Below are 23,056 nucleotides of genomic sequence, written 5' to 3' on the forward strand. Positions count from 1 at the left end.
TGAGTGAAGGTAAAACATTTAACAATATGCTGTTTGCAGAACACATAGTTGATCAGATTTTAAGTGGTCCTGGAAAATGCTTTGAAACACTGACCTGTTATGGTGTGTATTGTCTTGAGGAAGACCTAGAAGAGCTGAACGTGCCAGCACTGAGCTGCTGAGAAGTAATCTGAAGTTTGGTTCTATTTTGGGCTTTAAACTGCCTTTAGCCATTAAACAACACAAACTTAAAGGAGGTGTCTGCAGTGGGGGAAAAGTTGCCTTGCATTTAAAAGAAATGTTTTTGTGAGAAAGAGGAAGTGTTATTATCTATAGTTAGTAAACAGATGTATGTGTTCTGGTATTTTTTTTCTCCCAGAATACAGTACCTCTCATTCCCTTGCATCCTGTTGCTTTATTACAGGTGGGATGATGACAGTAACGGTTCTTGTCTTTTCAATATTCAGAAGGCTGCTTAAGTTTAGATAGTAGTTTACTCAACTGAACTCACTCAATAAACCAAATAATGAAGAAAATATTTTCTGTACTATGGAAGAAGATAGTCTTTTATAATTCAGCAAATTCAGGCTCTAGGTACCTAGCAAATCATTGTTACTAGTAATTGGACTTCTCTCAACACTTTTCCAGTAACATATGTATTGCTTCTACATTTTTAAATGCAATTAAAATGATTTTAATAGACCGCGTAGTAAGCTGAGGTCTTGATATAAATTGTTGTACTTTCAAATATAGATAGGTTTGTTTGAATAAGATCTAAAACCGCTTAAAAATCCCTTTAACTGAAAATGTATTCTGAAGTTTGGAGTTTTGTTTTTATTTTTTTAACTTTTATTTTTTTTGCCTGTTCAGCCAAAATCTCTGTTCAAGAGTTCAAGTGAATTAGGGAGAGTTCTCATGAAATGGCAGTGCTGCTTCGTGATGCTGAAAGGGGCAATATCCACTCCCCTTCTCACAGCTTCCCAGCTACTCACTTCTGCCTCTTTCATCTGAGCTGTTTCTTGGCAAGCTGATTTTTATCTCACTGAACTATCAGAAAAATATTGTTTTGCTACTTTTGTCTATTAGTTAGTTGAAATAAGTGAAGTTTCAGATAAGACTGGAACTGGTGTAGGAGGAGGAGGAGTGGGAGAACATGAACTGGAACAGGGAGAGCTGGACCGCCACTTTTGCTTGCACTGAGCTCTTAAGTCAGCTGCAGCTCACTTGTGAAACCTCACAAGTAAGATTGCTCATGTCATATAAAAGCATGTGAAGTGTACTACAAGTGGTTTGAAGAAGGATGGATTACTGTCTACCATTGAAAATGCATCAGATTGTATTTTCAGGATCTCTTTTTCTTCCCTGTGTAGCTTATTGGAGTCCTGCTAGCATCGGCTCAGCCCCACCTTCCTGAAGAAATTTTTTGTTACATTTTTACATATAGTGGGGAGAATTCATTGATGCAAGTTTCTTGATGGTAATACTACCCTATGTTGCTCTTTGTGAACCTAGTCTTTCTTATAAATTGCATCCTACCTAACAGTGGTGTTAAATTTTCAGAGTGCGTCTTGCCCAGTGTCTTGCTTTCCACTGTAGCCCTAAGGAAATGTCTATATAGAAACAAGGTAAGTGTATATATGAAGCTTAACCTACTTTCGTATCAGGGATTTCTGAATCTGGTACAGCTTGTGTCTTTAGTAATTCTCAGTAGACTCTTCTTCCAAGGGTTTGGCCATTTTTTCCCTTTAATCTCCTATAAATGCTTTGCATCCTTAGCAAGGTCCACAAGTTTGCTTTCAACGTTGTTCTTGACTAAAAGGTCACTGTTATGCAGATGTTGAAAATATACACACACACACACACACATATATATATACACATACAGAGTGCAAAAGCAGAACTTACCTGTTCACTTGGCTTTTGAATCTCTGGTGACATCCATGGAATAAAACCTTAAGGGAAAGGTTTCCATGTGGAAGCTTTGCCAGAACACAGTCTGGAGGGATAACTGTGGAAGTGAGTTCACAAGGTGGACTCCAGCTTCATTGCCATATCTGGTAAATTGTCCATTCCACTGAGATCAAAAAGTTGAAGATTAGCATGGAAGAATGTGAATGCTTTGGTGAGTCAGACAGTCAGCACGAGAAGGATGAAAACCAGAACTGTCTTGGGATGAGGCCAAGCAAATGCTTCAATTTGCAGGCTGTTACTTAAGCAAGCCTTTTGCATTTCTTGTATCAAGAGTTTTATTGCATTCCTCTATGTTGTGTTGAAGAAATTGTTTTGTACAATTGATAATATTTTCTTTGCAAAGACAAGGATGCATCTTATACTAGTTTTGGATATTTCTGTCTTAGCACATGCAGCTCAAATAGAAATAATACTGTCAACACAGTTGAAGTTACATTTGCATAGTTTCTGCAAGTTTCTTAAGTCTCCAAATATTGTGTTTTCTGTCTGTGAATGCAACTCTTATTCTATGGAGAATCTGGTCAGGGCTGTTCTGCAAGGGAAATATTTTTAGATTGTAATTCAGGGAATCTGCCTACACCAGACTTGGAATGTCTCTGAGACTCTCTTCTGTTCTTCCCTTCCCCCATCTACCCAATATTTAGATCATTTGTGGTTTCTTTACTACTTTGAAACTCTTTTTCATAACACTTGCACCTGTTTGGTTTTCAGCAGCATAGATGGCAAACCAGATGTGTGCAGCTGCATTAGTTCAAGTCTACTCACTCCATGCTGAATATAGTGCCTGCTTATTAAATGAGTTGTTAGTTGCAAAGCTTTTCAGTGATACTCTGAATTTCATTTCCCCTTTTTATGGCAGACCTGACAACATAGAGAAACATTTCTTTACATTATTTGTATCTAAGAACCCCTTCTTCTGTTTCAGCAGTTTGAAGGAAACCAAGTTGTGTTCCTGGGCTTAGTTGGCATGCTGATGTCTGCAAACACAGTGGCTGAGAATATTTTTATATTTTTGTGTTCTAATGTGATAAAGACATGAAGTTGTGAACAGAAGTGGAGTAAATATAGGTATTGAGATGTGTGTGCTGTTGTCTAGAAGTCGGAGAAAATGCCTACTTATTTGATGCAGTTCTGGTTCTTTTCTTGAGCTGCAGGAAGGGTAAAGAACTTGCTTTTGGCTGACTTCTGTTTTGCTGTCTGGGTTCTGATTCCTGTGAAAGCTCTTGTTGGGGATGCAGTTTTGTCTTGTCATCTAGTCAAATTCCTCCTGATTACATTTTCTTCAGTCTGGCTTTAGGATAATGATTAAGTAGTTCTGCCTTTTTGATCTACTTGCAGAGCTTATAGGGATGATGCCCCAAGTGTAATTCCAGTAAATACTGACAGCCTGTTAAAGTCCAGTTTTTTTTTTTCCCCTTTTTTTTTTTAATATCAATGCTACAATTATTTTAACTGTTTGAATGCTTTCGTAAGTGCTGAACAGAGGGAAATAATCACTTCCCTCAGGCTTCCCTTGCTAGTGCAGCCCAGTAGGTGGTTAACATCTATTATTTGAGAACAAGCACGCTTATTCCACGCTCAGAATGGACAAGATCCAAGATGTGACCCTAGGTTCAGCTCCACCAGGAACCCTGGTCCTTCACTGCAAACCTGTTTCCCTCCTAGGTGCAAGACTTCACCTTTGTCTTGACACTTCATGAGGTTCCTGTTGGTTTATTCTACTGCTCAAATCCTGCCTTGAGCCCTTGCTAAGACTGTTTCTTCTACATGTTTTACATGTTTAAAATGTTGTTTGAACATGTTTTTAATTTTATTTATATTTGTTACTTTCAGTTATAAACAATGAATAAAAAGTGTTTTGCTGTTGTGTCTTGTTGAAGCTTGTTTTAGACCAGATTTTGACACTTTCTTTTCAGTTGAACTTAGTTTGTGTTTTTGACCGATTCCCATAACTAGATACTGTTGTGCATTCAGCAAATTCTAAATATTTTACTATGCATATTTCTAACTTATATGAATATTTTAACGTTGGTACGTAAGTCACTTGTGACCATATTAAAATTGCATTCTTTCTTCTCAGTAGCTTTTCTGTGTAAGTTATGGTTGTGCAGTAATAATTCAAAGTAGCCCTGCTTAACTGTCTTTTGTGCAGCTGGTCATGCACAGCAAAAAGTTCAGGCTGTCTGTTACAGTGGTGTACTCAAATCTTGGAGAGAGAGAAAAGATTCTGAAACTGTAAAATTGTGTTTAATTTTTTTCCAAATTCACTTCTTACAGTGATTTTACAGATACAAAAGGACGCTTACCCCAAAGAGTTTTTATAGGCAAAAGTTTTATAGGCAAACTAAAATATTTTTTCTCTCCCTCCCTGCCTCCAGTTGAGAACCTAGTGAGAGATGAATAACTACCAAAGTTATGAGAACTGTTTGTAACTTACTCCCAGTATTGCTGATTTCAGATAATTTTTCTTTACAAATTCACTCACAACCCGTATTCTGACACACCAGCCTGAAGTCCTACTAATATTTTCATTCTCCTCATCCTTGTGCTTTCTGTAAGTCTTGATCCTTTAGCTGTGTCATCTGGCCCAGGATTTATTGTGTCGTGAAAGATTTCATAATTTTCAATCTGCTTAAGCATGGGCAGGCACAGAGTTAATCCAGTGGAAAACAGGCTATACTACAAATTGTGTTTGCTGTCCAAGAGTGTTGCCCCGTGGGTGTATTAGTGGTGGGAGACACCAAAGCCTTTTTGCTATTGACCTATACTCTCTCCTTACATGACTGCTAATTTGTGTGTACTTTTTTTTTTTAATGAACCTGTTTTTTAAATGGCCAAGAAGAATTTCCAGAGTTATGTTAGTCAGGGCATGTAACTTAGGCCTCTTGTCGTAACAGGCTTTCAAGGTTGGCCATGTATAATGGGACTGTAATTCTGCCTCATTATGCAGAAAACATTAGTCATTTCTTAAAGCTGGGTTTTTTTCAGCAGGTATATTTAGCTTTGTTGTACTGAAACGTTTAGGCTCTGTGCATATGCAAACAACAGTGTGGTGATTGTTCACCCCACCTTTTTTAAGGATGGCTGAGATATATGCTTAGCTGTGTTTTTAACTATGTTTTTAACTGGAAGGTGATTGGGAGTCTTTACAACCTATTTTCTCTGACAAATGCTTTTTTTAGCTTGTTGAACCTTTTAAAATATAGGTTTTTAGGAACTACATGATAGGGTGTAACTAAATATTTTGTGAAGGTTATTTTTAGAGACACTGCTTTGTGTATTTCATTGTATTTCATATGGGCATTACTTCTACTTTAAAGTCTGTTGTCAATCCAGCTAGTACATGAAATTTCTGTCTGCTTTCTTGGCAGACTTGGAGCTTCAAGTGCTTTTCTTCCTTTGCAATTACAATGCAATATAGTATTTTTTTTTAAAAAAAAAGGGGGGGGACGACAACACAAAAAAAGACAGCACCTCCCAAAAAATTCCCCCCAAAAAACCAACTAACCCCAAACCATAGCACCTTCCTAGCTTATTTTTTAATTGTCCTGAGGATGCTTGTTCTTTCAATGCTGTTGCAAGGAGTCCAGAGAGAATCCTTAATTCACTACTGTGAGCTTAAGATTTGTCTATTTTGGACATTACTTGTGGCAAAAACAGTTCATTTAACCTGTAATTGGTATTTCCATACGGTAGGGCTTGCCTTACTCCCATGATTTTGGGTATTCAAACGGTCCTTTGAAGTGATGCTTGAGTTGTCCTTGTGGCGAACAGGAATGGATTGTTCTTTAGTAAACTGCTTTCTAGGTAAGGCTTATTTTGAGCTGTAGTACATTTCTAGCTGGTGTATTTCTGTTAAATTGATTTAGATACCAATGTGTTTCAGCAAGGCTTATGCGTGCACCAGGAAAGAGCAAATGTTGATTCTTTTAATGTGAGCACGACCATAAGCTGCTTGTTTGTTAGCAGTTCTTCTTTTTGTACCTGAGCAAATCTTACTTTAGGAAAACTTTCTTTTTTATATTGACGTATGCTTCTTGCCCTGGCCAAGGAAAAATGCCAGATTTCAGCTGTATCTTGGTGAAACTAATTTTCACCTTTTTTTTTGAGAACTGTTTCCTTCAGTACAGTTGCTGCTGCTAAACCGATGAGCAGGACTCTTTCAGTCACCGAAACAAGCTGGCTTTACATCGGCTCAGGGGAAAAGCATTGTGCAGATGGCCTTAAGTTTGGCCTCTTTGTTCTGGCAGATCATTATTTGTTGTATTGATTGTTTATGCCATGTGTTTATCCTGGCATAATTTCTGAAAGAGAGCTGCTGTTGTGCAGCAGTGGGGTGCACAGTGTGTCCATTCAGGGGGGAGCTGGCTGCCCTCGGTCAGCTGGGCAGAGCTGCCCCTGTCCTGTAGCTGCTCCCTGCACCCAGGCTGGGTCTGGGCTCCGCGTACTGGGATGCTTTCAGTGCTGCTGGTCATGTTAACTGCAGTGTTGCTGGTACTCGGACCTCTCACCCAGGAAAACAGTTGGAGTTTAAAAAGACAGGGCAGATGGTGCTGATGGGCCACAGTGACCAGTGTTGGCTTGTAAAGGACTGGACCCTTTTATTTCCTTACCTCTGTGTTTTCCCACACTTGTCCTTCCTAAATCACATTGATTCCTCCCTTTCCCTAAGGAATCCATAGCAACTCTTGCTGTCCCCAGTTGGTCATCTTTGCACCTCGTGGTAGGTGTTCAAGCCCCATTTGCAGTAACTGTCCTCAGTCTGTGAGATGCTCTGGAGAGCCTTTCCCTTTATTCAGTGATGGGTCTCTCACAGGCCATGGGGCTGATGTCTCTCCTGGGGCAGCCAGTGTTTGGGTTCTCCCACCCACTGCTGGTCCTCTGTGTGCCTTTGCATGTGAAGATGAGCCTCTACCACATCACCTAAACATTTGTCACCTTGTTAAGCATATTGGGTCTAAGAATTTTTTCCATACGTCATGGAGAACAAGGAAAGTGTGCCTGGAGTGCTTTTTGTTGACTTGCATACTATGTGTTGTGTCTTAGCAATCCGAGTTAAAGTATTAAAAGAATTTCAGTTCCAACGGCACTCCACCTCCCCTCTCCTTATGCCCTTAGTAGGAAAAAAACGTTTTGGTGAGATGCTGTCAAACTATAAGTATTATTACATCCAAAAGCAAGACTCTTTACTGAGCAATATAAACTAAAAGTTGCATGTTATAGTATCTCTTGAAACTACTTTCCTTAAGGCGCTGTACTTCAATTATATTGCTTTAACTTTCGCTTCATTTCTGATCTCAAGTCTAAAAGTAGTTAGGCAGTCCTCAATCTATTTTAACGTAGAAAATTTTAATTAAATGTTTACCAGTGTTGCTTTTTAAAATAGTGACTACATCTTTAATATAACAATATTAGGTATGACTACCCAAATTAAACCAAAGTGTTAGCTTGCCCTTGATTGTCTAAATAAACACAGGCATCCCTCTTCATCTTTTCCTTCCCTGGAATTAGCTAGTAAGATGTTTGTTTCAAACACGTAGCTTGCTGTTGTCTAAGTTTTCTGCAGGTGCAAAAATGAAGTGCAGCAAATGTTGCTGCAAAAACTCAAGTCTGTCTTTTACTTCAGCAGATGTAGAGTGGGAAGAGTCAAGTAAATATAAATCAGTGTGATGAAATGAAATTTATGCCATATTTCAAATTTGACATCATTGGTTTAGGTCTGAAGTGAAAACAAATGAAAATAGCAATCATAAAGTGAAAGCTACTGCCCCAGAGTGCGTGATGGTTCTTGTTATCTTAGTAAAGATTTGTGAGGTTCTTTAAATAAAGGGAGGGATTTTGAAGACTTCCTCAAGCTCTTCTTCACTCTTCTATTGCCTTCTACACTTTGCCCGCTTGTTTTCATGGGTAACAGAAAGATGCTCCTACCACAGAACATTAACTCTTGCTCAGTGTTTTCTTAAATTTGCTTTCTGCTGCATATTAATGGCATTGAAACGTGTGGCTTATGCAGTGCTGGATACAGCCTGTTTGACTCTTGTTGCTTGGAATACACTTGAATGCTGACTTGAGAGTGGGCACACACAGTGATGGAGGAGCTGCTTAAGAACCACCTTTACATTTCCATCTTTCTAGTTTGTAGAAAAACCATCCCAATTTGGGTTGGTAAGCACAGGAAGTAAGATCAGTTATATGTTAACAATCTAAGAAAAACAGAATAATGATGCTGTTCAGGCTGGCTTTTTTTTTTTTCTTGCTAGCTTTTCACAGCCGATTCATGATATATAGTAAGTATTGTGGTTACATGACACCTGCAACTCAATTCAGAGTCTGAATTCATAAATATTTTATGATTTATTAAATCACCATTTGTGATTATCTGCTGATCTAATGTGTAGACACTCTACACATCAGAACTTGCTCAAGCTAGTCCTGCAGTTCAGTGGGAAAATCCTTAAAGGACCGTGTCAAAGATACAACACTGAAGCTTAAAAATAGACATTCACTCCTGAAAAGGAATTTTCTACTTTTCCAAATTTGTTACTCACTGAGTCATTCTCTTATACACGAATACAGTGACCTCATCTTTATGGGGTAGAGTTGAAGCTGGTTAAATTATTTGCATTAATTTCATCTCCATCAGATGCAAAAAAATTGTGAATGCATACACATGTATTCATGCACACTTATTTTTTTTAAACCTAACAAGCTGTTGTTTAGAACACAGTATGTTTGTTATTAAAATAGGTGAAACTACTGTATGTAGAGAGTTGTGCCTAGCTGTACTTTTAAATTAATGTGTAAACATCAGGAATGAAGCAGTTCAGAGTAAAGTAGCTCTGAACTCTAAACAAATCAAATCTTTTTTTAAGGCTTAAAAGATAGACCTTTTATTTCAAACTTTTATTTGCAGTAGCTTTGCTTGCATATATAAAATATAATACTTTGTGTAAATAGGATCACGGTTTAATTATCATATGTTGCCTTTTTGTGATGATGAAAATGATTAAAAATGGCACTCAGGACTTTGGGTGGATTATCTAGGTTGTCAGCCAAATGATTCTGATGTTTCTTAATTGGTGATTTTGTGCCTTAAAGAAATGAATAGTATAAAAACAGATCTCAATTTCTCAAAATTCAATACAGTTCACTCTCTCTGATGTTTAAACTTCTGGTCAGCCTGAAATAAGTGTGAGGTATAGGTTTTGTACTTGTATTCCACAGCTTGAACTGTCAGAAGAAAATCAATAAATATAGATTCTCTGAAGAGATCCTGTTTCAAAGCTTTATCTGAGTTTTTCAAAATTGTTGATCAGGTTTTAGATCTGATGATGAAGTTATGATCCTGTACTGCCTTATTTTATATGTGAACTTCATGGTAGCAATAACTTTTCTCAGGTTATCTTGAAATCTGTCTTGGTTCTTTTAATCTTTGTGTGGAAGTCATTTTCTAGAGCTGTACATTAAAGAACTTGATGTTTTGGTTTTCTTGTGTGCTTTTAGGTGAGTTGTGTAACCTCATAACGCTGGATGTAGCGCACAATCAGCTTGAACATCTTCCAGAAGAGATTGGAAGCTGCACGCAAATCACCAACCTTGACTTGCAGCACAATGAGCTCTTGGACCTGCCAGAAACCATAGGTATGTGAAGAGGCTGGAGGAAAATATATCACTATTTGAAAATGCTCAGTAAGAGGAACAAATTTAAGAATGAGTGTTTAGTTGGTGACTGTAGAATGACTGGTGTTCAGCTGAAGGCAGCTTCACACTTGAGATTAAAAGCAAGGTGTGCATGTTACCTTAACTGTAATTTCTAGCTTCTGAATTGCACTATTAAATCTAGCTATGCAGCGGAGTGCAGCATGGTCTACGAATGAGAGTTACAAGGGAAAATACCCATCACTTCTAACTGATTCAAGGTGGTCTGTGGTTATGAGTAAATGTCTACAGCTTGTCTGTCCTTTCTGTAATGAAACTGAGCATATAAAGGAATAAAAGGCTAAAAGACTTGTAGTTGAAATGTAATACTTGTGGCAGATAGTTTTAAATAACATCTTTGGCTAAAGAAAAACAGAACTAGAAAGATAAATGTTTTAAATGAATTATGTATGCTTTATGCTCTTTGGTAGAACAACTGAAAAAAACCTTCCAAGTCCACAAAGTTATCATGCCCTAATACAATAAAATACAGAGGGTTTGCAGCTTAGATTGGGAATAATGAACTGAAATAAACGCTGTCCTGGTCAGTTGCAGAATCTCATATAGGATGAAACAACAAAATAGGACTTCTATTTAATTACATCATTAAACAGATGTCAGAAAAAGATGCATGGTGTGATTTTAAAATGACAAAACCCAAGGTCATTGTGATTTTAAGCTCTTGTTACCAGAATATACTCAGAAGAATGAGTGTTATCACTTAAACATTATTTAATGTTGAACATTTCAGTATTGTACTTAAACACATAGTGAAGTGAATGAGCAGAAGGGTGAGACACCACTGAACACCACTTTGGCTTTTCTTACAGGAGTAAATTGTTAAGTGTGGCATTACTGTGTCTTTTTGTTTAGAAAGTTTGACCTGAACAGAGTTTACATTGATGAAGTATCCACTGGAGCTAAACTTCCTTCCTGAATTGATGATATTTTTAAACTCTGGAGATCCCATCCCATCTGGAATTTGCATCTAACTTAATTCATAAGCATAGCCTTTATTTTTGTAGCTATTTTTTAAGTCTTATTAAAAGCTGCTTTACATAAAACTTGTGTAGTGTATATGTCATTTAGGAAGTGAGTTCTTTGGATAAACTGCAATTACGGGAAAAATTCTCTTAAGCAAGTGTGAGATTTCCATTGTCAAGGCTTATAGACCACTATTGTTGATTCTTGTGCAGAACAGCAGTACGATTTACTGAGTTCTTGAGTGACTGGCAGTCACTGAACTTCTCAGAGGACCACAAAAAACTTACTTACAATGTGCTGCAAGACTGTGCTTACAGGGAAAAGTCTTTGAGTAGCAGAGGCACAGAGTTACTTAGGTAGTTAAGTAATTTCTGATAGATAGGAAATTGCTGACTATGCAATCAAGATAGTTTGGACTCATCTATTTCTTCAGAAAGTTATTGTAAGCTTAGGTGGTTTCTATTGAGTCAGGTTCATACCTGGTTGGACTGGATTTCTGCCTACTTTGTTTTGTTTTTCCATTGCATTGTCTTTATAGTGTTTTGAAGTTACTTATTTTTAAACATAAATAGCTGTCTTTTTACGTGCTTATCTGAGCTGAATATCAATGCTATATAGCTCAACAAACCACCAAAGACAGATGAATAATGGCAAGAGACAGCAGTGTGCTGTCGTGTCTTTAACTTTATACTGGTTCAGTCTTTGCTCCACTGGAAAATACCTGTTGTTTCTGTTGACCAAAATGTAGTAGCTGAGCATGTCTTTTTAGAGTGAAAACTTGAAATCAGAAATTGGTATTTGTGCCACTTAATTCACAAGCAGCCAGAACTGAAATCTGACGGGAAAAATTTTAAAATCCAGCTTAAATGATAATAATCAACCTACATTTGTACAAGTTTCAGAAAAGGCAGTCGCAGCCAGTTCAGCAACATTGGCTTTATTTCTTAGTCATCACAGTTTTTGATTCAACATTAAAGCAAGTTGTGGCTTGATTTTTAGATTACAGCTTGCTTTGTGGTTAGGATTGTTCAGCGAGAGACAGAGAGTACTGAGAAAAACCCAGCAAGTAAATGGCGTGTGGCTGCCTGGCATGCATCTGCGGGACGGCCTTTCCAGCCTCTCCATCTCTCACTCCAGTTTCTCTTCCCTGCTCGCGGGTATCTACCTGGTGTTTGGCACAACTGGCTTTTCTTTTGCAACATTTACACCCAGGTTTCAGTATGCTTCATATATAAGTGTTGTTAATGTTTCCCCAGTTCGGTCAAACTGGGGTGGGGGTTGCAGACCGGCTACAAAAAAGACTAAGCATATTTGCTCATTATAAATAGTTAATGTATTATGAGCGTATGAGCCTCCTGTTATGGAACAGACTTTCCATTACTGCCAGGTCTCTCCCTTCCTCCCTCACTGACACTCTTTTGATGGAGGCCTCTTTTTTTTTTTTTTTTTCTTTTTTTTTTTTCTTGAGAGAGATGTCTTTGTCAACTTGCTTTGAAAAACAAACAGCCCCCTTCCTTTTCTGTTTCTCCCTTGCCTCTTCCCTGTCCCTCAACAAAACACCTTGCACAATGCTTCTTTAATTTCACGGCTGGACTATCTAACCAAGTTTTGATTTTACCACAGAAAGCTTTCTGAATCTGCCAAATAATAATAATAATAAAAAAAAAGTGGGGGGGGGGGAAAAGAAGCTTTTTTTCTGACTAACAATACTGTACTGAAATGTTCCGGAGCGGTGAGGAAGGGATGTTGGAGGGTGACATGCCGGGGAGTGGCAGGGAAGGGATTATGCATCAGAAATGATTACAGAGGTAGCAGAGCCAACATACCCACTCTGTAAAAATACAAAGTTCTTGTTTCAACTAACGCTGTATAAGCACACTTTCATGCAGTAACAAATGTCGATTTTAGATATTAGTTGTTGGGAAGTGACCTAATGTCTTGCTTCATAGATACTGGCTTAATACATTCATATCTGTATTTCTGTTGATTGAAAATTGTGAAGTACTTTGTATGTTAGATCACTTCCTGTATGAAAAATGAGCTTTGTGGAACGGCTTAGCAAGTTCCAGGAGTCTCAAATCTAGAATCAAAACCATAGTGGGATCTTAGCTGCTTAGTGTTTTAATTGCAGATTCCCCTGGCCCCTCCCCGCGCGCGCCCCCCCCCCCCCCCCCCCCCCCCCAGTTTGGTTTTTTTGGGGGGGGGGGGGGATTATAATCTACTTTTGTTTACACAGTGTCTTATCGCTGTATACTTAGTTGGCACACTAATATATCCAAAAGATATATATAAAAGAAGGTGAAGAACATACCATTTATATTAAATAATAGGACTTCTGAGACAGACAGAAAGCAAATTTTGGGTGGAGTGAAGTGTTTCTTTGGAATACAAACTGGCTTAGAAAATTTTGTGCTGCAAATACTCCATTGTGTGTGTTCCCCCTTTGAACTTTTAATTTTAGCATTCTGTACAAATGTGTTCACATTTTCTTATTTAAAAACACAGAAACACTTATTTGAGAAAGAAATTCAACAGAAACAGAATTACAGCTTTTTAAAAAATCAGATTCTTCATCTGTTTTGTAATTTTCTAGTTTTGTGTGTTTACGTGTGGGTTTTAATGTAGTCAAGTGTGCCATACTCATGGACATTTAAGGCAACTGGCGTTTTAATAAGAAAAATAATAGTCAGTTGTAAATGTTCCAAAATGATACTTTAAAAGCACAAAAAATTCATCACTGGCACACTTTCCAGTGTCTGACATGGCACTGTTCCTGAGAGATGGTTAGGAAAATGAGAGGCATATTCAAAGCCCTGTGTTATACTTCTGCCCTTCGCTGTGGCAATAGCTCAGAAGCTGAAATCACAACTCTTATGAAAGCAAATACATGGAGTAGCTTTGCCATTTTTGATGGTTGAAATTGTGCTACGAACTAAGCCTCTAACTAGCGTACCTCTGAGAGCACTGTTACGCTTTTGAAAACATACAGTTGATGAAACATGAACTGTTGTGACCAGAACTGGGCATGCGTAATCGGTACATCTCAGGTTATACGAATTGTGGTTGAGAGCTTTAAGTCTCTAGAAATCCTAGTAAAGATACTTTTGTAGAAACGGTATTTTAAGTTTAGCAGGCTTAGCAAAAGCTGGAGAAGTCTTACTCTGAAACATCTGACAAATGTGCTGGTCCTGATGAGACCCAGCAGAGCACCTGCAGCTCCCCTGGTGCTTGGGGGTGATGTTCATATGTGACTGATGACTTTGATTTTACTAATTACTCACCATTTTGATGGAGCAAAGTGCACATCTCCTGTTCCAGCTTTGATGGCAATATTCTTATTCTTAAAATTTAATCACATGACCTAGTGCTTTGGTCTGTGAGCATCCAGTACTTTGCAGGATCAAGCCTGTTTCCGTAGGCTCACATCGGGAGATTTGATCGGCGTTCAGTGCTTTGTCTAAGGTTTTGTTCTTGGGCTATGTTGTTAATGAAACATTTTAAATTAGATTCTTCTAGTACTGGGTAATTGCAATAAGCCTGGCCTTTTCTTTGTATGGTAGAAAGGAGTGCCTCCCACATTTTTACTCTCATTTTTGTGTTATTACAAGCCTTTGCTGGTTCTCATGGTGGTCTCATAAAGAGATTGAAGCTTCTGGTTCTTGTTGGCTTCAATTCTAGACTTAGTAAATGTAAAGCAGTGAAATTGGCTAGAAAACAGTGAGTGGCAGGAGAGGGTAAGTGGGAAGTGACTGCTCACTGCCTCCTCCAACAGCAGAATGGGAGGGATGAAGCAAAGCTGTGAGGTGTTGACCTTAAACCAGTAAAAAGCAGACTGTGTTGCATGCAAAGGGTGGGGAACATTGGGGCTCGGTGCTTGCACAGGTTGCTGTAGATACTAAAAGCTCACAGGGCAATGTGACAATTATGCAGAAGAAAAATGTGTCAGTTGCTTCTAAATTCGGGAAGTCACTGGGCCACAAGCTGTTGCATCTTCCCCCAGCTCTTGGGGAAGTTTCAGGGTGTGCTTTCACCTTTTCTTAGGTTCTTCTCTTGGTATCTGCTGTTGGGCATTTTTTTCTGGAGAGAAGATACTAGGTGGATCTCTGGTCTGCATACAATAATTCTCACATTCCTTAGTTAGCTAAAATGATAAATGTATATTCATGTGTTACACCTTTTATAAGTTTATATAGTAAAGCAGACTTAAATTAAACTCATCTATCACTTAAAGGTTAATGTTTTTTCTGCATTGCCAGTTAGGTATAAACTGTTGTTACAGTGTGATTTAATTTATATAAATCTTTAATTTCACAGAATGGTTTTAAATAGTCAATTGAAAAGGAAAATAAGACTACCAATGAAAAAAATAAATTAATTTCAGTTGCATTGTGCTACTGTGCATTTTACTCAATTCGTACTTCACAACGGTTTCTTTGATAGCACAAAATAAGTGCTTTCGACTCCGTTGCAATGAGAAGTGTTTTTGTATTTTTGTATCATTTTCAGATGGTCATAACTTCCCTTTGTTTTAATAAATAAATCTCCAGTGCAAGCCTGATATAGTTAAATACATATGTACTGGTTTTCTTTAAAAATTAGGCTAGCTTCTGTTGTCTTATTCATTTTGAGTGTATTGATTTGGTGTGTATTTATGAAAATACTTTTAATTTTGGTTGGATATTCTGCCTGGTAAGACTAGGATGGGGACAGTTTATTTTAGTGAATGTGCATGCCATCACAGAGTAATTAGATGCAGAGACCAATATGTACAGATACATTATAACTGCAGCTCAGCATTTTCAGAATGATTTGTATAGTGCTAAAAGAAAAAGCCCATAATCTTATTTTCTTTATGTAAGAAGCAGGCGTGAGGGAAGAGTGATTCAAAGGAACACATCAGAATCAAGACAAGAAGGTCTATTAGTTACATGCATTTTGATGAACGCATATTAAATGAAGTTGAATTTTCATAGCTTAGAGAGTTTCAGAAATATGTCACTAAGAGTTTGTGCCCTCTAGCTTTATGCAGGTGTTGTGCACTGCATGTCAGATACTTGAGCCTGTGTCACTCATGTTTTGCCAGCATCTTGCATGCATCTTTCATGTGTGTGCACTTGGCAACAGTTACGGTTTTGGACCCTGCTGACCCTTGTAATTTTTGAGTCTGAATCTGTCTCCTATGCTGGCCTGGTATATCAGGAGGTATTGGTGGCTGAAAACAAAAATTAAAATACACTGAAAAGCACTTTACTGTTAAAACGGTGAAATCCAGAGTTTGTAAATCAAGCTTTGTGTTGTGTTCAACGATGCCTTCATATTTGGAAGAGTATAATTCCATTTCCTGCTTTGGCTTTGGTAGTTGGTAGCAATGATCAGAAGGGATTCTCTTCTCTTCTGCAGTTTTCCTGAATGGTTGCCTTCCCACCCCCATCTGTTCCCATTCCCAGTTTTCCTAAAACATCAGCCTTTGTATTAGACATTAGGGATGTTCTAGCCCTGCAGGCTGTAGAAAGGATTTGACCTCTCTCAGTTGATTGATTGGTTTTGCAAGTTGACGTTTGTACAAATCTATAGGCTTTGGTTTAGGAAGGAGGTGCCCCCAGACCAGATGAGTAATGGCTGGGATTTTATTCTGCTTTCCTCTGCGACGTGCTCACTGAGATCCCCTTCAGGATGTGTTGCTGGACCAGTCACTTCGCACTGTCCCAGTGCTGGACGTTGGCAGACATTGTCTTTGCTTGTGGAATGCAACTGGAGGTTGAAATGGTTTATCTGAAGCCTTTCATTTTACTCTGTAGCTATCAGGGGAAATGGTTTGCTGACAAGAGATTAGATTAAACATGTCAACAGCTCCTTTCACCTAAAAATCTGTGCAACTGTTCAACAGTTGTCATGGAATATGGCTGACATCTGGAAAAACTAATATATAGTAAGTACAAAGTGTGATACAGGCATCTTCTTGACTTTCAGCTATTTCAGACTAGGAGCACTGCTGAAATATTTGAATGCAGTGTTTAATCTCTGTCCATAGCTGGCTATCTGTAGCTTGTCTAGTCTCTCCTATACAATTTTCAACTCTCTTAAGGCCCTTAGGTCCCACCTGCTTTGTAACATACTCACTGAAGCTCTTTTTGGGTTTTTTTTCCATATTATCTTCGTTATTCTCACTACAATTAATGTGATGTGGTGTATTGAGCTTAATTCATGTATTTACTTTTAAAACTGACATTAAATTTCATTTTTTCTTAAACTTTTAAATTAATTTTGGATGTAGCTCTTGCTTTCTATTTGTTAGAAGTGATATTTGGTATGTTCTTTATGCAAAAGGGCATTTAATCTTTTTAGAAGAAGATCCCTTAGTGAATTAAGGTTACCGTGTGCTATGAAGTAATCTGTGGTCATGTAAAACATGTTCTTTAGTAGGTGGCTACTCATTTTGTGCAAAGTTTAGTCAAATCAAAATCTAAGAATATTTATAGAAGTTAGACCATCAGAAATACTGAATGGTGCCATGTTGTTTGTAGGAAGTACTTGCAAATTTCTGTTGCATGCTGAGGTTCATATATACTTTTGATTACAATCTCACAGGGTTTTGATGTGCACAACTCTTGTAAGTCCAATTTGTGTTTTTAACATCTGCAGAAGAGTTTTCTCTAGTGAGCAGATTTTAAATTGATCTGATACTTCTGTTTTTTTTAGGAGAAAGCAACTGATTTTTGTAGCAAACTAGCTTGATGAACTAAGTTATATAAAACAGACTAATCATCCCATCTTTTAGTAATGATGCAGTAACATTTCATACAAAGTAATGATCCTTCATCCAAGGATAGGGAATATGAAGGATTATTTTAACTAAGGGAGAGAAAGGAAGAGGTGTGGTAAATGTCAGAAGAAGAAAGCATTTGCCACTCCCTTTAGAAAGCACTTGTAGGACTTTCAATTAAGGGTTTGGATTTCTTTAATTATTCAACACATCTGTTCCTTTTGATTTTGAAATATTCAAGAAAGAGATGTATTGCTTCTACTTGGGGAACTACTTCAGGTGGTCTTTCTAAAAAGTGTGGTTTTGTAAACATGGTTTCCTGCTTTATTTTAAGTCTTCCCTTTGTTTTGGGATTGGCAAACACCTGCTCTTTCTATGACAATATTTTTGAGGTACCTTTAATAAAGAATTCAGTTTAAACCATCTATTTAGAGTCCCTTTTATAGGAACAGGGTTTAATTTAATGTTTCTGGATTTGCATTTTTAATTCATTTTGGTGTAACTTGCAGCTAACCCTGAGAGAGATATTCAGTCACCCCAGTGAAGTTACTATGAATTCAGCATTTTTGTTGCCTCAAACCTGAGGGCTGGGCAAAGCGGAGCCCGGTGATGGGTGTTAGAATGCTTTGCTGCTGAGAAAATGGACCTGAAACAAGGTGGCTGTGTGAAACCTGACTTAACAAGAGCGACTGTTTACACCAGAAATTGAACTAAAGCAATTTTTTCAGTGACTTTCTTAGACCTGACATAAGTTTAGGGCTTAGTCAGGTTTCAGTATCGTATTTTTAGAAGTACCATCGGATGGGGCAGTTGAGTTTACAAGGTTTTTTTGTAATGGGCTTCATAATAAAACAAATTGGAAAGGATTTTGCTTGTTGCTTTTTGTGCTAGTAGCTGCTTTTCAGTTTGGTTATCACACTGTCATGTTCATGAACATCGAGTGCTGAATTTTCTGAGTTACTCCTACCTGCGAGGGGCTCTTTTAGAGGAACCGCTGAGGTATGGTTTCAGTGGCAAAAGTACAGCTGCAAATGATCCTGATGACTGTCTGACTGAGTTGATCGTGATCAGTTGTTACCTTCCTCTCCTTATTTCCTTGACTTAACTTGACAGCATGTCAGTAAAGTACCTAATACGGTGTCATCTCAGAAACCAGTCGCTGAATTGGAGAAGATGGAGAAGAGCGTAGGCGCTGCAAAGCAGCTCCGAATATGAGTATCAGCTAGGTGGTCCTGAGCTCAGGGAGCTGTAAATGGGATCACTTTTGACCATGCACTGCACAAGGTGTGCTGTTTAGCAACCTGTAACAGTTTCTGTTATAAACTGGAGTTTGTCACTTGGTGGTCAGAGAGCTGGCAGGGAGGCCTGAGCATACTGGCCTGTGGACTATGGAGGCAAATATTTACACCTGAGCATTCCTTAACAAAGACAAAACAAAACAAAAGGTAAGTTTTAACACACTGAGCAGATGGAAGAGCTCTAAAAATCATCCTTTTTCTGTGAAGAGGAGAGTAAGATTTAGCTTCTCCAGCATGTGAAGATAAAAGCTGATAAAGGTTTCTCACCACATGCATTCACAATGAGGTGTGAGTATGAGCTGTGATGAGGACGAAAAGTTATCTGAGTCTTGTTGACAGAAGGGTAAATGGCTATAAATGGGATATAAATAAATTCTGGCTGGAAATGAGAAGGCAGCCCATACTGTCTGCATCAGCTGGGTACAGGACAGCCCTTCTAGGACCGGTGGGAGAGGTGCTACTGATGAAGCTCCAGCTGAAATCTTGCTGCTTTTGTTCTCAGGCATAACTGTCTGTAGTGCTGTGGTGTGTAAAACAATCACAAGGAATGTGGTACATGCAGGATGTGTCTTTTGTTATGCCTTTGCATGCCTTTCCCAAGGAGGAGGAAGATAACTAGTAGAGAAACAGTGATAAAGTTCTATTGAGAAATGCTACTTATGATAAGAAAAAGTTACTGGGAGCTGCTATTTATGCCTCCTTTCTGATAATGCCATGAGGGTAGCCAACATGTGTCATTCTCTCCGGGAAAATTACGGTACAGTTTGACTCTCTCTAATGGCTGCCTTGTTTCATTTTTCTGAAATGCCACGTTGCTGGTAGGAAGAGAGCCATATACATACAACCTGTGCTCACAATCTGGGAATTGGCATAGCGACGTTGTATTGCTAAGCAACAGTTGGCATCATGCTGTCTGCTAGAGCCGTTCCCTGTTCATTCTCTTTGCCTGAAGAATCCAGATCAGCATCTAACTCAGGGTTCAAGTAGTGAAAAAGAATAGTGGATCGATATCTTGTGTAAAGTTTGTTGTTTGTTTTGACAGTAAAGCATTAAATAACAATTCAGACAAATGCAGTCATGATGTGCTTTGTTCATCCCTAGAACAGTGAATCCTAATGATCTTGGTGCCTTACAATAGGATGTCTATTGTGTCAAGTGAGGCCAGTTTCCTATACAGCCAGCAATGGCAGATCTCATCAAATACAGCAGGAAATAGCTACGTTACATACAAATGTGCATCTTGATACTAGTAGATTGTAGGATCAAAATAGGTCTTATTTGTTCTTTTTAGTGTGTAGATGCACTATAGTATTTAACCTCAAAAGTTGAAGATTTGTGAGCTGTTGATAGCCCTGGGTTTTAAATGCTTTTTTGGGGTTAAGGGAAGACTTTCTTTGCTGCTTCTGCAAAAGATAATTGTATACTTGCTCAGAAAGAAAGCACTTGAAAAATATAAATAAAAATTCCAATGGGAGATGCTACTAGTTAGGCAACTCTGGGTGGTTACCTGTTGTTTTAACTTTTGTTTAGTTATTGACGATACTAAGTGAAATTTGTTACGAAGCTTGTTAGTGAAATATTGGCTATGCACTGAAAATTCATCCTTTGGTGTTTTTTTGTGAAGGTTTTTTTGTTTGTTGGGTTTTGTTTGTGTTTGGTTGTTTGGTTTTTTTTTTTTTTTTTACTTTCACTGCTCTTGTGAATCTCAGTTTCAGTCACTACAATGAATCATACAACATTCCCAATTTCCAGTTTTTTATTAGCTACATTCCCAGCTCTTCAGTGATGTAGGGTCTGTCTTACAGTATATTTTGACCAAGTTTAGGAAAGAGGTATTTTGTGACTTCCTTTTTCTCTGTCTAGCAGATCCCGTTGTAGCATTTGTATTGATTTTCAATCTCCATTTATTTTTATTTTGGTTTATCCTTTGCTTCCAAGCATATTTCATACACTACTTTTGCTTCCTCCTTTGCTGTTTTCCAATAACCTTTGTGTAAGTACATATCCTTAGACATTAATATAGCCTTTATTTAATGAGTAGTTATACAGTACGTATTAAGCTGCCTTCATCTTTTTAAATTATTTCTGGTTATTCTTGCTGCCATTTGTTAAATCTTATGTTTCTTTTCTAATATGTCTTTCTGGTGCTTCAGTTTGCAGAACAAATGTGTTATACCATGAGTGGTTGTAGAAATGAGTGTAAAATAGCGAATGTTTTGCAAGGAATGGATTGATTGTGTGAATCTGTTCACAAGCTCCACTGGTGGGATGTATGCACATGCACAGACACGTTTTATGATCATAGGGATGAGCCAGAAGACTGAGCACTGTTCTCGTAACTATTTGCCAGTTGACTTTTCGGTGGATATCAAGGTCTTACTATCTGCAAGAGAGTCTAAATGCCTCAGCACCATATAGTTCAAAGACATCCTTAAGCAGTTGATTTTGGTCTTGAATACCTGTTTAGATGGTAATGGTTGGAGCTAAAGGGAACTTCACATGAGAAATTTTCAAGCTGGAAGTTTCTCAAGTATTTCTTCCTGACAGAAATACGTATCAGCTGGGACTGTTGGCCTGGCAATATGCAGAAATATTTTTACATGCGCTGTTGTCCAGGTTTTTGTGGACTTCCATCAGGCTTCTCCTTCAGTGTCATTCAGAAAACTTGGAAAGTTTTTTTTCTTTTCCCTATCACTTTTTAAAGACTTTGTTGCTTTTGGAGGGTGTTAAAAGTCCGTCCCGTTCCCGTCGCCTCCCCCCCCCCCCCCCCCCCCCCCCCCGCGCAGATGAAGTTGTTTTGCCAGGACCTGAGCTGTTTGATGTGTGCCCAAGTTCTGGTAATATGAGTCATGACACTGAATGACGCTATCTGTAATTTTAAAAAGTCATTTTGGAGACTTGTGGAAAATGATAGAGTTGTTTGATGATAGAAAGATCAGGACAGAAGGACGACTGCCCTTACTGTATTACACACAACTGAAGAAGAATATGTAATATGCACAATCTATTTCTGCATGGTTGACTTCAGTGTTGGAAAGCACTGTAATCTGTCTCTCACCTGTTTTGGGATGATAGCTCCATTTCACTATCTGAAAAGTTTTAAGTGTATAGTGTGAGACAACAGAAGAATCAGAATGCAGACCTAGTTCTGTGCCTTTCTGTTAATTTAACGAGATATTACTGCCTGTTTCCTACCTTTAGGAAATCTGTCCAGTCTAAGTCGTCTCGGCCTGAGGTACAATAGACTGTCAGCAATTCCGAAGTCTTTAGCAAAATGCAGTGAACTGGATGAACTGAACCTGGAGAACAATAACATTTCTACTTTACCAGAGGTGAGAATTAGAGGGAGTGGATTGGGGTGGGTATGTTGTTGTAAGGCATTGGTGTTTTGTAGAGGGATTGAAACATGCGAAAGTATTTCATCTTGCATCGTAACTCTGAGCAATAACCTTTGTTTTAATCTACATGTGTGTAACGTGAAATGTCGCAATTCTGTACATATTAGGTGTATCTAACTAGTACAGAAGAACGAATGTCATACAACTACAGTCAAAAGTGGGAGCAATACACATGATTTTATTTGCAATACATGTGTGTTTTATTGACTCCTGTCTCATTAGAAGAACCTTCCTCAAATAAGGAGTCCTGGTTCCCACCATTTAAGCTAGATAAGTGCTTCTCAGTTTTTCATGGAGGTGGGAAAGCAGAAAAATGAAAAATGGAATATCTTTCTCCATCTAATTGAGGCAAGAATGACCTTTAAGAGAGCGGGTAAAGCTTTTCACAATGACTTGGCCTCAGCATTCTCATTTTAATGTGGAGAAGTGTGCTGTTGACACCAATGCAAAATCATCTGGCAACTCATTGACATACCTTCCATCAGTTATAGAAAATAAAAATTTGCATAATTTTTCAGTTTGCAGTGACTCTGTGAGTACCATGGGAGAAAGGGGAAGAGAAATCTTTCTTGCTTTTCTTTTCATAGATGCTGCACTTGATTGTCTTACCTTTGTGTCTCTTGCTTCAAGCTTAGTGTGCGACCAAGGAAAATGTCCATAGTTAGAAGTTCTGGAGCCACTTTGTCAATCTCTACAATTAACACATTCCCTGAACAGAGAGCTTTGCTAGCTCTGGGGTGAAGAGGCAGAAGGTCCTAGTCCCCAGTGCATCTGTACATTTTTTGTATACTCCTTCTCTAGAGTTGTCTGAAATGTGCCTCTGTGGACTTGCTTTTCACAGTCCTGAATAGCTAGTAGGTTACAGACCATTTTTAAAATACAGCTTTCATGTCTGCGCATCTTGAAATGATTTAAACTGCTGGGTTATACCTTTAAACCTTTTTGTTTTCTTAGTTTCTTGAGAC

General features: G+C 38.2%; 1 protein-coding gene across 3 annotated transcripts in view; it reads left to right on the forward strand.

Moving 5' to 3' along the window:
* The window catches only part of SHOC2 (SHOC2 leucine rich repeat scaffold protein), a 78,745-nt gene that overhangs the window by 41,512 nt on the left and 14,177 nt on the right, over positions 1-23,056 (forward strand). For all 3 annotated transcript variants that reach the window (XM_080403547.1, XM_080403546.1, XM_080403548.1), the window contains exons 3-4: positions 9,454-9,591; positions 21,895-22,025. In XM_080403547.1, the coding sequence (XP_080259673.1) occupies positions 9,454-9,591; positions 21,895-22,025 (269 nt within the window). The remainder of the gene's footprint in view (positions 1-9,453; positions 9,592-21,894; positions 22,026-23,056) is intronic.

Source organism: Falco punctatus, assembly GCF_963210335.1.
Source record: "Falco punctatus genome assembly, chromosome: 9".
Taxonomy (NCBI): Eukaryota; Metazoa; Chordata; class Aves; order Falconiformes; family Falconidae; genus Falco; species Falco punctatus.